The 15,177-nt window shown below is 36.2% G+C and overlaps 1 protein-coding gene across 8 annotated transcripts in view; it reads right to left on the reverse strand.

The window, feature by feature from the left end:
• The window catches only part of LOC150104039 (kynurenine aminotransferase-like), a 179,863-nt gene that overhangs the window by 43,004 nt on the left and 121,682 nt on the right, over positions 1–15,177 (reverse strand). For 6 of the 8 annotated variants that reach the window (XM_090396702.1, XM_090396696.1, XM_090396699.1 and 3 more), the window contains exons 8-9: positions 11,113–11,189; positions 2,966–3,055 (exon numbers count right to left, since the gene is read on the reverse strand). In XM_090396702.1, the coding sequence (XP_090252828.1) occupies positions 2,966–3,055; positions 11,113–11,189 (167 nt within the window). The remainder of the gene's footprint in view (positions 1–2,965; positions 3,056–11,112; positions 11,190–15,177) is intronic. The other 2 variants (XM_090396703.1, XM_090396701.1) reach the window with 1 other exon arrangement.

Here is a 15,177-nt window from a genome sequence, read left to right on the forward strand (position 1 = left end):
TAGCTTCTCTCTTGGCACCTTGTCATATGCCTTTTCCAGATCTACAAAACTTAAATACAGATCTTTGTTATATTCCCATGATTTCTCAACTATCTGTCATACAGTGAAAATCTGATCCTGACAGACTCTATATGGCCTGAATCCAGCTTGTTCTTCACCAAGCTTCTCTTCTACAATCCTTCTCAACTGTTTCTCAAGTATACTTGCACATATCTTACCAGGAACACTTAGCAGAGAAATAAATACCTCTGTAATTTTCACATTCAGTTTTATTTCCCTTTTTATATATGAGAACTCCACTCCAATCATCTGTTCAGGCCTTCTGAACTATGCAGTACAGCCACTGCACGACTTTTATACCTCCATACTTAAGCATTTCTGGTCGAATATCATCTACTCCTGCTTCCTTTCCACATTTCAGGCTTTTGATGGCTTTTTCTACTTCAAGTATGGATATGTATTCCTGACTGCATGCCTGGTCAGTGTTTTTTACCACTGTGCTGTCATCACTGCTTGTTTCATTTAGCAGTTTTTCAAAGTAATTACTCCATATTTCATGGATATCTTTTTCTCCTGTTTTCATGTAACTTTTGTCATCTCTAATTCCTTTTACAGCACTCTTTCCTCCATTTCTGAGCTTCTTCGACAACTTCCAGAATATCTTGCCACCTTCTTGATATTTATTTTCTATGTTCTTGCCAAAGTCCTCCCATGATTTTTGTTTAGCCGTTTTACACAGTGTTTAGTTTTCTTACATTTGTCTCTGTATTCTCTAAGAGCATAAGCTGACTTATTTGCCAGGAACTTTTGATATGATTTCTTCTTTTCCTTCACTGCCTCTTTAACTTCCTGTGTCCACCATGGAGTTCTGATTTTTCTATCCTTGCACACAACCTCACAACATACCTCTCTGGCTGAATCAATCAGTATTTTCTTCAGGGCTTGCCACTGAATCTCCAAAGTTTGATTCCTGCTCTCAAACTCTTTCATTTTTTTCTTGAATAATATTTATATATTTTAGTCTACAGTTCACACCTGAGAGCTGCTCAACTTTTATTCTCTTCAAAGCTTTCTTATATGTTCTTCTTTTCAATATGAAATTCAATTTTATCTTGCTCAAGACTAAATGGTGATCACTTCCAATTTCAAATTCTCTGTACACTCTGGTGTCCTGCACCAGTGGGAAAACATCACTATCGACAATAACATAGTCAATGAGACTTTTCTTATTCTTTGCCTCTTCTCTCCAAGTGAATTTGTGCACATTTTTATGTTGAAACATTGTGTTAGTGCCTCTTCTCTCCAAGTGAATTTGTGCACATTTTTATGTTGAAACATTGTGTTACCAGTCCATGTCCTGAGCAGAAATCCAGGTATTGGCCATTATTATTAGCTTTGCTCTTTTCCCCAAATTTTCCCAAAATATTTTTGTATGTCTGACAATCATTTCCTACTCTGCTATTTAGATCCCCAACAAGAAACAACTTTTCCTTTTTCATTGTGTCAGTTGCTTTTTCTAAAGCCTCAAAAAATTCCTCCACTTCTTTCAACCTTCTGTGGGACCATAGGCACAAATAAGTCTCACTGTCCAGTTCCCCATTCTCATATTTGCCCACATCACTCTACTTTAGACTGCCTGTCCAAGAAGATTAACCTCGTATTTAGTGTTCAATACTATGGTTACTCCTTCTTTTCCTTGATTGTCATTGCCTGAATATAACATTTTGTATTTATTGCTCAGAAAGATCTCACCAGTTTTTGTCTTTTTTGTTTCAGTCACCCCTATTATGTCGATCTGGTACTTATCCAATTCCTCAGCTAGCTCCATTTCTTTGCCAATCAGGTTTCTTATGTTGATAGTACCGATCTTTAACTCTGGTGATGTTGAGTTAGGGTAAGTTTTAGGATTTGTTCCAGTAGCTAACTTTTCGCTGTTTGCCCTGGTTCCCTGGCAAAAACAACGGGAGCCTTGTTTAACTGGGCAACGCCCAACCAGCATGAAATTCTGTCATGTTGTACCATCATTTGAAATTTTGGTTTAAACCAATAAGAATACAATTTGGTTGGCTAAATTCCAAATTGCCAGCCCATCCTCTTCTGTTCAGCATCCAGGTAGATACCTAACAGGATGCACCACGAGAGGGTGAGGATTGGAGATTTGGTCAGAAGCCCTGGTCGGTTTTCCACATTCCTTTGAAGGCTATGTGGAGGTCTCCTCTCAGTTATATAGCTTTGACCCTTAAGCACCTCTATTTGGTTTCATTATTATTATTATTATTATTATTTAGGCCTCCATGGAGTCACAAGGCTCATCATGGGAGGTACATCCAAGAAAACACAAAGTCTATCATACCACTCCTTGAACTCAATCCCTCACTCTCCCTCTCCTCTAACAATTTCTTTCTTTGTTCCCCTACTTACCTGTTATTCTGTCATCTTTCCATCTCTCTCTTGCATTTTTTTCTCATTCCCTCTCTTTTACTGGTTCTCCTATTCTCTCCCCTTTGTTTTCCCAATCTCATCCTTAATGCTTCTCAGCTCGTTTCTGAGATATTACAAGTCTTCTTTCAGCACATCTATCTCTCTCTGCAAGCTACCTATTCTTTTTCCCTATTCATCCTCCCAATTAAAACCATCTTCAAAAACTTCATGATGTTACAAACTTACTATACTCCCAACTTTTATTTTTTTATTCACATTTTGTTCATTATCCTCACCCTCAATCACCCTCACCTACTTGTCTCTCTTGGTCTTATAAACAGCAACTTTTTTTAAACCTCTAAAACATCACTAATTCATAGTAATGCAGGTCAAATAAATAATGAAATGAATATGAAATAGTATAATATAATATTTTCAATAGGTAAATAATTTACAGACATGAAAACAATAACATCAAATGACAAGACAATATAAAGGAAATATAATGAATTTTCAGCAGGTGTAAAGACATAACTATATTTACCTGAAGTGGTGTGGGACAAGCATAAATGCAATTCTGATGAAGCAGTTGAAGAGCTTTCATCAGATGTTGAGGTCCATATGCCCATCCTAGCTATAGAAATTAAGTATACATCAGAATGTAGTGAAAAATGAAATATTCAGAAAATGAGGACAAAGCAATATTTTTGAGATGCATATAATATTTTGTGTATCTACTTCTAAAATCACATCATAACAGTAAGTACAGAACCATGTTTGGAAATTTGAATTTGTCACAAAAAAAAAAAGAGTCAAATATTCAAATACCAGCAGTTTATTCTCATTCCTTCAACAGTTATCCATCCAGAATATGCATTTTTTTGGGGAGGTATATTCATCCAGAATATGCATTTTTTTGGGGAGGTATATTCATCCAGAATATACATTTTTTTTATTTATTAAGGTGTGATAACTTACTGGTATAGTTGTAATGTTCATTGTTACATTTTGAATAATTTCATAGTTAATTTTGTTACAATGAGCAGCTTATGGTTTCATCAAAAGAGAAAATAGAATTAGTTTCTAAGTACTTTTAACTAAAAATAAGTTATTTTATCTCTTTTATTTTCTCCTTTATGATTATAATTTCCTTTTCTTGCTATCTGTTAGAAACCCATACTCTTGAACATGAGAGAGTGAGAGAGAGAGATCTTATTAGTTTGTTTTGTCAATTTGTAGACATCACAGAATTCTCTTATTATCCATAGTGATATTCAATTCTGCCTCCACTGTTTTCTCAATTTTCCCTATGCCTATTATCCATTCGCTCCAAATATCAATCAATATACCAGCTTCATTTGCCTGAAAAACTAACAAAGTAGTTTGACAGCATCTGTACCATATTTATAGTTCATTAACCACTGCTCTTGATATCATTCTCTTTTTCTCTCATCATCATCATCCATAATGTTATCCAGTAAAATCTACCAAAGTTTCTGCTTTGTAAGCAGCAGGATGGAAAATTCAAATATCACTACGGTATGATATGTACAAATGTTTATAAATAACAGATCATTTTAATTTAATCATCTAATGTGATACTACTACTATTATTACTACATTACTTATCAATGTCTGCAAGTGAAATGAAAAAAAGACCATGAGTGGTCCCTAAAATAGGATTTCTGGTTGAATACTCCCAGCTCTATACCATAGCACAATATATATATATATATATATATATATATATATATGTGTGTGTGATTTGAAAATGAGATTTGAGTATGGCATGAGAGAATTATTGGAAGTAGCAAAAGAAAAGAGTGAGAGAATTAAGATAGTGAGTCTGTTGCTGTGGTATAACAGAGTAGAACTAAGAAGTGCCATAATAGCGAATGACTCGACACAGATTATGCAGGAGTGGTGTGCAGTGAGCTTGATGGGTGAAAGGAGTTATACAAGAAGGATGGTTTGCATCTGAATGGATTTGGTATTCGGAGACTGGAAAAAAAAGTGTTGATGAATGAAGTGAAAATGGATGTGCAGAATAAGGGAAACTAGAGCCTTTTGGAGGGGAGGGGGAGCTGTTGGGTGGATATGCAGACATCAGTGAAGCAGACAAATGTAAGAATGTGTATAAAATGCCTAAGTTAGTACCACTGGTAACAAACCAGAATGGAATAGTTAGTATAAAGCATCAGAATAGCAGTGGGGCCTGGGGGGGGGGCTTTTGCACTTTATGTACACTGATGCCAGGAACAGTCAGAACAAGCAGGAGGAATTTTTATCATTGGTTAGTTCATCCTGGCCAAAGGTTATTGGTATTAGCGAGACATGATTAACAGAAGATGATATAATTAGTGGAATAGAATGTGAAGGATATAGTGTGTTCAGGGATAATAGAGAGAAAAGAATTGGGGGAGTGGGGGGGGGTGTTACTGATGATAGCCGATAGAACTGCAATCAAAGAGAGTAGAAGCTCAACTGAAGGCCAATGAAAATAGCACATTTGAGGATATCTGGTGAGAGATAGAGGCCAGCAGAACAAAATATACAGTTGGATGCCATTATAGATCAGGGGATGTAAAAGATGATGGAGATAGTAGGCATTGGCAAATAGACTCAATGAGTAGAGACCAAGTAATTATTATGAGTGATTTCAACTATGGAAACATAGATTGGAAGGAGGAGAGGACACGTGGGAGGAAGAAAATGAAATTTATGCAGTTACTAAGGGATAATTACATGAGAAGCATGTGATGGAATATACTAGGGGTTTAAGAGTGCTCAATCTAGTAACTGAATCTGAGAATTTGTCTATAACGAATATGACCAATCAATTGGTGAGAGTGAACATATGGTCTTGACCTGGGAGGTGACAAAATGTGTGAAATTTTCAGTTAAAACAGGGAATATGTGGATATACAAGGCTGGTAATTATGACAAGCCTAGCAGATTGCTTGGATCAGTACCATGGCATGTAAAACTGCAAGAGCTGGATGTTATTAGTGGATGGGAAGTGATAAAGGAGTGACTGAGGGAGGTAATGGCAGACTGCATACCTAGAATTAGGAGAGTAAATTAAGTAAGAGTTAAATGAATGAATATCATCATTAAGCTGGAGCTACAAAAAAAAAAAAAAAATTGTGGAGGGAATTTAAGGAGAAAGTGACCTGCAGGCACACAAACAGTACAAGGTGCAGGCCAGAAGGGTAACTAGCGTAATAAGAAAAGCAAAGGCAGATTATGAAAGGGAGTTAGCAATGCAGGCTAAAGAGAATCCCAAACAGTTCATCTGATATGCTGCAAGTAAAAGAAAAAATGTATACGGCATAATGATTTTAAGGAATGCCGATGGTAGGAAGGTAACTGAATCAGTCGAAATAGTAGAATTACTAAGTGAATACGTTGCAAGAGTATATCACCAGGACGTGATACACTCTCTGCTAGAGTATATCACTGCTGGTTTACAGTGATACTGCTGGACTTTGCAAAAGTCTTTGACAATTGATATCAGAGAATTGTTTATTCAGGAGTAGAGTCAAAAAGAAAGCCTGTGACTAGTGGTGTGATGCAGGGTTCTGTTCTAGGACTACTACTGTTTAATTTGTATATTGACGATATAGATAAGGATCTGAGAGGAACTGTTCATTATTTGCCAATGATGCAAAGCTGGGTAGAGCAATAGTTAATATAGATGATGTCAAAATTTTGCAGGATGATTTGAATAGATTGCCGACTGGGCAAAGGAGAATGGATGTCAGTTTAATGTGGCAAAGTGTAAGGTTATGCATTTTGGGCTGAAAAGACTACCAACTGTATACCACATTGGTGGAGCTGTACTCCAGGAAATAGGAAATTGATGAAGCTGTAGACTTGGGGGAGAGGGCTTAGTGGATGGGGAGTTAAAGTTTAGGGGACACACAGCAAAAGTGGCTAAAGCAGCTCATTAGATCACTTAGTTACTGAAGAATACTTTGATGAGCGGAGACAATAAACAGGAGCAGTAACATTGAGCCTTGATAAGACCCATCTTGACTACTGCATGCAGATCTGGGTGTCAGGGTTTCTTGGTGAGGAAGAGGTGGAGAAGATCCAGAGGCAAGTGACCAAAATGGTAGTAGATCTATGGAATGAATCTCATGTGAACAAATCTACTTGTTCGCATGAGAATTTGAATATTTGTGGGTTACAGACACTGGATGATAGGTAGAAAAGGGGGTAATATGATTGAGACATGCAAATTACTGAGGGGTTTTTACAAGATTAACTCAGAGGAAATTTTTCAGAACAGGTCTGGTAGTGGGAGAACTAGGAGCCATCCATGAAAACTGAGTAAGGGTGTAGTTAGCAAGGGTGTTAACCCTTGCTAATTATAACTAGGTTCTTTGCTTGGAGAGTAGTGAATGAGTGGATAGGTTGCCAGAGTCTGTTGTGGGTGCCATGATTATGAATGAGTTTAAAGCAAAGTATGATAGTTGTGCAAATGTTGGATAGTTCTTGATATGATGTTTAGGGTCTCCCTTGGTGAGTCTAAGGACTCCTTGGAGTAGCCTGTAATAATAATAATAATAATAATAATATATATATATATATACAGTTTTCATCTTTGAAGCGATGGAACTGCTGTGTAAGATTGTTTGCTATTCATGGATGAACCCAATCATATTGTAAGTTTCATTTTAATAAGCAACATTTAGAGCACACGAAGCACATGTAATTTGTATAATCAGCAATAAACAACTGACAATATTGTAAAGATGATACATTATTTGGATTTGAGTTTATGATATCCTTGTTTGAACATTTTGTGTCGTCTCAAATTGGTTTATGATTGTAGTAGTAGAGGAACGAAGTCGATTGATGAATCAACTCAGTCAGATTACTTGAACATAAATCAGATGGGTTATCATGTGTGTTCATTAATGCCAGAAGCATCAGAAATAAAGGTGAATTTTTAGCATTGGTAAATCAAAAGGGACCAAAAATTATGGACATTAGAAGTGAGACCTGGCTAAGAGAAGAGGATAATTCATAAAATGTGATGGGCATAGGGACAAAGAGGATAGAAAAGAGGTAAAGTATTGCTAATGAGTGCAAAATAATTAAATTCAACCAGAGTGGACATCCCAAACAGTGGTAGTATGAGTAATTCAGGAAATGCATTCAAAGGCTGTCTGATGTGAGGTACAGGTTAACAGGACAAAATACGCAGTTGAATGCTAATACAAGCCAGGTCATTTGAAAATGGCTGCAAAGTGCACAGATAGATAAATCGTATGGATATAAACAGAACTGTTATTATGAGTGATTTCAACTATCAGAATAGAGACTGGAATGAAGAGATAGCATGTAAGAGGAGGGAATGAAAATTTATATTGCTGGTGAAGTAAAATTACCTTAAGCAGTATGTAATGGATGGGACTGCTAAGGTAAAACTACCATAAGGTGGTTTTACCTTATGGTAGAGGAACTGATGGTATAAGAATACTGGATATAGCCATTGCATCAAACCTGTACATAAAAGAGATAGCCATTTTGCTTCCAACCGAAGAAAGTGATCATGCAGCTTTAACTTGAGAGGTAACAAATCATGTGAGAACTTTGAAGAAGAAGAAGAAGATAGCTTAGAGCAGTACTCTGGCATGAAAAACTGCAGGATATAGGAATCAGCAGTGCATGAGAAGCACTCAAAGGATGCCTGAAGTAAACTATATCTGGCTGAGTCTTCAGAGTTAGGATAATACACTGCATGGAAGTTAAATGAATGGACAGAACATTGCAGCAAAAGTAACAAAAAATGTGGATCCATTACCAACTATCCAGAACATCATTAAAAAAAAAAAAAAAAAAAGAGAGAGTGAAATGACAGCCAATCAGAAAAGCAAAATTAGACAAAAAAAAATGAAAAAGAAAAGTTAGCTGAAACAGCAGTGGGAAATTATTAATATTATTAAAACCAAACCTCCATGGAGTCAAAAGACTCAATGGAAAGTTTAAACAACCACAGTTTGATGAGCTATACAGAAAGCTCATCAAACTGTGGTTGTTTAAACTCATTTAATGTGTCTGCATTTACCACACTATACGGCAATGCATTCCACTCACACATTACACTATTCTCCTTGCAAAGAATCATCTCCTTACTCCTTTAATTATACTCTCTTGATACATTTCAGTGATGGCCTCTTGTTCTATCCTCTCCCATTCTATGAAAAATTTCTTCCACATTAACACCCAGTAACAACTTACCAACTTAAATATCTCAATCATATCCCCTCTCCTCTTCAGTATTCACGAGGCTTTACAAATTAACTTCCCTCAATCTGTCTTCATACCAAATGTTCCAAAGACCAGTTACTAATCTTCTCTTGATCCTTTCTAATATATCTTCATTATCATGAAAACAAGTGATCAAATCTGTGCACAGTAATCCATATGATGCCTGACAAAGCTTTAAAATCCAAATGATTTTTTTTTTTTTTTTTGCTATGTAATAAGGAAAAAAGATCTGTGATCTTTTTTCCTTATTATTATGGAGGCCTTCAAATCCCATGAAGGCTTGAAAGTAATACTATGACCTTCATGGAATAGAGAGGGTAGGAAAGTGTTAGATGTTTTGAAATCAGTGATAAGCAGTCACTTTAGTAACATATACATCCCAGGCAGGTTCATTAACTATCCAGATGTTAAGATAGAACTAGACAAAAGGATAAAGGTGGATGAGTTGGAGGTAATAAAACAATTGCAAGAATGTGATTCTGACAATAGTGGGACTGGATGGAATATCAGTCAGGGTACTGAATGAATGTGTGAGAGATTAGCAGTGTCTCCAACTTGGTTACTTAACTTCTGACTCAGTGTGAGCACAAAATTTAATGAGTAGAAAGAAAGCAAGATTTCAGTCGTAAGTGATGTTTACATATATCTGCATGAAGGTTTCAAATTTACAAGTGACATTTACATACATCTATATAAAGGTTTATAATGCTGTGCCTGGTATGTGTACAAAGGCAGCTGGTCCTGGCAGAATTTCAATCATTGTGCTCAAGAGATGTAGTCCTAACTCATACTCTATCATCTATTCACTAAACTGTACTGTGCTGGCATCCACCCTTCAGTGGAAAAAAGCTCATACAATTCCCTAAAAAGGAGATAGATATTTACCTGGTATGTGTACAAAGGCAGCTGGTCCTGATTGAATTTCAACCATTGTGCTCAAGAGATGTAGTCCTAACCCATACTCTAACCAAAAAAAAAAAAAAAAAAGAAAGCCTGGCATGTGTATAAAGGCAGCTGGTCCTGTCCTGACTGAATTTCAACCATTGTGCTCAAGAGATGTAGTCCTAACCCATACTCTATCATCTATTCACTAAACTGTACTGTGCTGGCATCCACCCTTCAGAATGGAAGAAAGCTCATACAATTCCCTAAAAAGGAGATAGATATTTACCATCAAGTTATTGACTTATTGTTCTCACATCAGTTTTGTCTAAAGTAATGGAGAAGGTTATCAACAGTCAACTTCTTCAACACCTAGAAAACTGCTATATAATTAGTGACTACCAGTATGGATTTTGGCACTCTAGATCCACAGAAGATCTACATCATTTCCAAATACGTATCATTCCCATTTGGACCCATTCCATGGAAAGTTTGGAGAAACCCATGCCATTACTCTTGATATTTCCAATGCTTTTGATAGGGTCTGGAATCTAAAATGATAGAACCCCCTGAAGGGAGTATTTTAGCCATCCTCTTCCTGATTTATATAAATGACCTGCTGTCAATGACTGCAAACCCTATTCATAGTTTCGCTGATGACACACACTACACTCATATAAGTTGGCAGTGCTGAAACATCTGAGGCTTCAAGATCATCTAATAATGTATTCATGATTAGGGTTAAAGAAACTTAGTGAACTTCAATGCTTCCAAAACACAGTTTTGCTTGTTTTTCCCCATTTAAAAAAAAAACTCTTTTCTGCTTACTTTTGACAATGCTGAGCTCAACAGTCAGAACCAAATCTCTCTTCTTGGACTGACTCTTACTTCAAACCTTCCTGGCACAATCATATAACCTTTATAGCATCAACAGCTTCCAAAACACTTGGCATCCTTTTCTGGTCAAGTTGGTACTTCTCTGCCGAATAGTTACTTATTCTGTATAAATTCCGAATTCAACCAACATTGGAATACTGCTCCCATGTATGGGGTGGTACACCTAAGACTTCCCTAAAAATTCTTCATGCTGTCCAGAAAAGGGCAGTCCAGTTGATAAATGACACTTCTCTTACAGACTCTCTTCAGCTACTTTCCCACAGAAGATAACTTTCTGCATTGTCTGTTCTACAGATATTTTCATGGCCAGTGTTAGTAGACTTAGAATTCATTAAGCCTCCTATTTAGGCCACATCTACAGGAACTCATGCTACAGCTGCTACATCCTTACAGTTGAACTGCATACTCACCGAACCTACTACTCCCAGTCATCTTTCATTCCTTCCACCTCAATTCTGTGGAACAGTGTTTCTCATCAAGCATTTTTAAAGGACTGCAATTGTCAACAGTTCAAGAAGAATATTAACATATTACTCAATTCCTAACCCTGCCATTGCATGACATCTGTTTGCTATAGGCTCTTTGGGCTGTTGTGTGTGTGGGGGGGGGTAAAAAAATAATAATAATTACCTTCCATCCAGTAACACTGAATGCCTTTCCAGCACTTCCTACTGTAACTGTCCTTTCCCACATTCCTGGTAATGTTGCTATATTAAAAAAATAAAATTTCTCAAGTGAAAACATTATTATATTTCAGCATGATATGTATTCATGATACAAATGTAGAAATTCAATAAACAATATATTTAACTCGCATATATTGTGGGTTAGTAGAACCTTCCATGAGACCATAGGCACAAACAAGTCTCACTGACTAGTTTCCCATTTTGAATTTTGCCTACATCACTCAGCTTGAAATTGCCTTCTTAAATGGCAGACAATTTCAAGTAGAATGACATGGAAAATATCAAAATGGGGAAATGAACAATCACACTCATTTGTGCCTATAGTCCCACTAACTGTTCTATAATGAAAGACTATGGAATTTTTTGAATCATTAGAGAAGGAAGCTAATTAAAAAAAAAGGGGGAGAAAAGCTGATCCTTGTTAGAGGTTTAAACAGCAGAGTATGAAATGAATACCAGACACTTAAATATTTTGAGAAAAGAGCAAAGCATAATCATGTTAAGCACCTGCTGGATTTCTGTTCAGGACAAAGTACACTGTTAATAATGTTCTAATACATTATTAACAGTGTATTAGAGATGTGCACAATTTGCATGCAGAGAGAAGACATGAGAAATAAATAAAGTCTCATTCATTATGCTGTTGTTGATAGCAATAACTTCATTCTGATTCAGGACATGAGTATATACAGTGATTTGAAACAGGAATTAAGTTCAGCAGGATGCAATTGAATTCCTAACATGGATTTTAGGCCAGGTGGCCTGTTCTGGTCTCATGCCATCTCTTTCTTGGTCTTCCAATTCTTCTTTTTCCACTTATTTTATATCTGTATAATATTTTTAGTAGTCTGCTGTTGTCCATTTGATTTAAATGTTCTATCCATTTTTGTTTATACTGTGTTATGTAGTAATTACCATACTGTGAATACCATACTGAAAAAGAAAAACTATTATTTATTATTAATAGTAGTAGTATGATTATTATAAGGGCATCTCCATGAAGTCTGAATACTCACTGTGGTAGACCCAAACTATCCACATCATACCTATCAAACCTCTCCTTGAACCCATTAACAGAGTGCTCACAACTGATTCCTGCAACCTCTTCCATTCATTCACCACTCTCCACATGAAAAAACTATTTCTCACACCTTCACTAATTACACTCTTACTAAACTTCAATGGATGACCTCTTGTTGCTGAAGCATTTCCTCTGCATCAACCTTATAAAATCCTTTAAGTAACTTAAATGATTCTATCACATCCCCTCTTTTTCACTTATCAATCAATGTTTGCAACCCACTTTCAAACCTCATTCTATCCTCACAGGGAGCATTCTACAGGACACTAGCTATCTTGGTCACTTGCATCTGAATCTTCTTAATTACTTCCTCATCCCCAAGAAACCCAGGTGACCAGACCTTGGCACATTCAAATGAGGCTATATCGTGGCCTTATATATGTATATATAGAGGAATGGTAATTTCCATATCTCTGCTTGTCAGTGTGTTCTTCAATAACCAAGTAATCTTATAAGCAATCTTGGCAGCCTTAGCAATGCCCTTTAAAACTTCAATGCTCTATCTACTACCACCCCCAAATCCCTAGCTTCATCAATTTCCTGGAGTACAGCTCCATCACTGTTGTACACAGCTTGTGTCATATTTGTCCAACATGTATAACTTTACTTTTCTCCACATTAAACTGATACCCATTGTGTTTTGCCCAGCTGACACACTATTTAAATCATCCTGCAAGTTTTCCACGTTGCCTTAACCTTACTATATTTTGCATCATCATATTTTCTAGAGGTATATAAATATTTGAATTAATATATATTTACCTTCAAATTATTTCCTATATCATTTAGATACAAATTAAACATGAGTGGTCCAAGCACACCACTAATCCCTTGCTTCCTCCTGGATTCTGTTCCTTCATATACTCTTATTGGTATCTGTCCATCAGTCATCTCTTTATCCATATTACCAGTTTCATACCCATCCCAATTTATTGCAGTTGGCACAACAGGGTTCCATGTGGTATTCTGTCAAACGGCTTTGCAAAATCCAACAGTATCATTGTATGGCCATTCCTTTTATCCAATTCAGTTGTCACTCTATTATAAAAAAGTTAACAGATTACTAAGGCATGACCAATCCTTCACAAAGTCATACTGCCCCTCAGAGTATCATATTCTTATCCACCCATTCCTGAATTCTCTTTTTGACCAACTTTTACAGTACTTTTACCACCACTCCTGAGATACTGATTCATCTGTAATTTTCCACTGCAATCTTAGAGCTACCTTTATGCAAAGGAATTGTTCTGCACTCTTTCCACTCCCTTGGGACTTTGCCACAGCTGAGACTGCCTAGTCAGAGGCAGTGGGAGTTCCCTTGAACACTCTTGCAAAATGCGAGCTGATAATCCATCTAATCCCACAGCCGTATTTACATTGAGATTCTGCAATATCCTAAGTACCTCCAATTTATCAAACTCTATTCCTGCTTCGGTCCCTGTCACATCTGCAATCCCACTTGGATGATATATACCCTTCAAAAGTGGTCACTCATTTCCTGCTTCTGTCAACCTCACTACCCTCAGCACTCATTAATGTTATTCCTTCCAGAGTCATTCTTCCTCTTACTTGCTACCTAATGAAAGAACTCTTTGGGATTTTCTTTGACCTGCTCAGCTAATTTCTTTTCATAATCCTCTGATCATAGAATTTCCATACAAAATTTTATCTTTATCCTGTCATTTATTAATACAATCTTGCTTCTTACCTTGGACCTCTTGCCATGTTCTCTTCTCAGCTCTGCTAATATCTTGATGTTTCTAAAAGGATTTTAACCTTTAATTAGTTGCATTGGATCTATTTGACCCCAATAGTCATTCACGTTCAATTTCTGACAAAAACAAACGACGGGTGCAATCAAGTTGTGGAGTAAGGAGTGATTTCTAACCCTATGCGACTAATTATGTAACAAAAAAAAGTGCAACTAATTAAGGGATAAAAAGAATAAAAGGCAAGCAGCTCTAAAGGTAAACTGTAGACTCAAATACACAAATGTTATTCAACAAAGTATGAAATAGTTTGAAAACAAGAACCAAACCTTGGAAGCTCAGTGAAATACTATGAAGAAAACACTGACTGATTCAGTCAGGATAAAGGTGATGTAGATGTCTGCAAAGACAGAAAAATCAGAATTCCATGGTGGATTCAGGAAGTTAAACAGGCAATCATGGAGAAGAAAGTATATTGAAAGTTCCTAGCAAGTAAGTCAGGCATGTGTGCTCTGAGAGAATACAGAAAAATGTACGAATATGAAGCAATGTGTAAAAGTAGTTAAACAAACGTCATGGGATGATTTTGCTAAGAATAAGAAACAATATTATAAAAGCGACAAAATATTCTGGCAGATATAGATCAAGATCAGAAATAGAGAAAAGAGTACTAAAAAGGAATCACAGATGATAAATATAAACAAGAAAACTGAAGATAAAGATATTCTAGATGTCTGAATTAATTTATCATTATTACTACTATAAGATCACTAGGGAGTCAGGACTTCATCAAAGGAGGCTATATATCACTCACACATGAATGAATGAATGAAAGCTAATGTGAGTGAAAGAAAATAGAGATGAAGAGGAAACTATTTTATTCTTGAAAAAGTTTCTTCTTCATCTCTATTTTCTTTTCTGTTTTTACCATCATATAGACTTGTTGCTTTGGCTTGATTATCATCTCATTTAATGGAATTTTTTCTGACTGCAGTCAGTCTTCAATGCATATCATTAAAAGATGTTTCATATAATCCTTTGCAGAACTTCTATGTTTAATTATCACTTCTGTCATAAGATGCTGTGGCTATTTCATATTTTTTTAATTTGATCTTTCTTCTCCTTCTTAGTTAACATTTGTACCAATGACTCATTCATTTCTTTGTCACATGTTTTTTTAGCATACAATGCTTCTTCTTCTTCTTTATCATCACACTTT

This window comes from Typopeltis vanoorti, chromosome 8, assembly GCF_054136105.1.
Source record: "Typopeltis vanoorti isolate ZY-2024b chromosome 8, IOZ_Tvanoo_1.0, whole genome shotgun sequence".
NCBI lineage: Eukaryota > Metazoa > Arthropoda > Arachnida > Uropygi > Thelyphonidae > Typopeltis > Typopeltis vanoorti.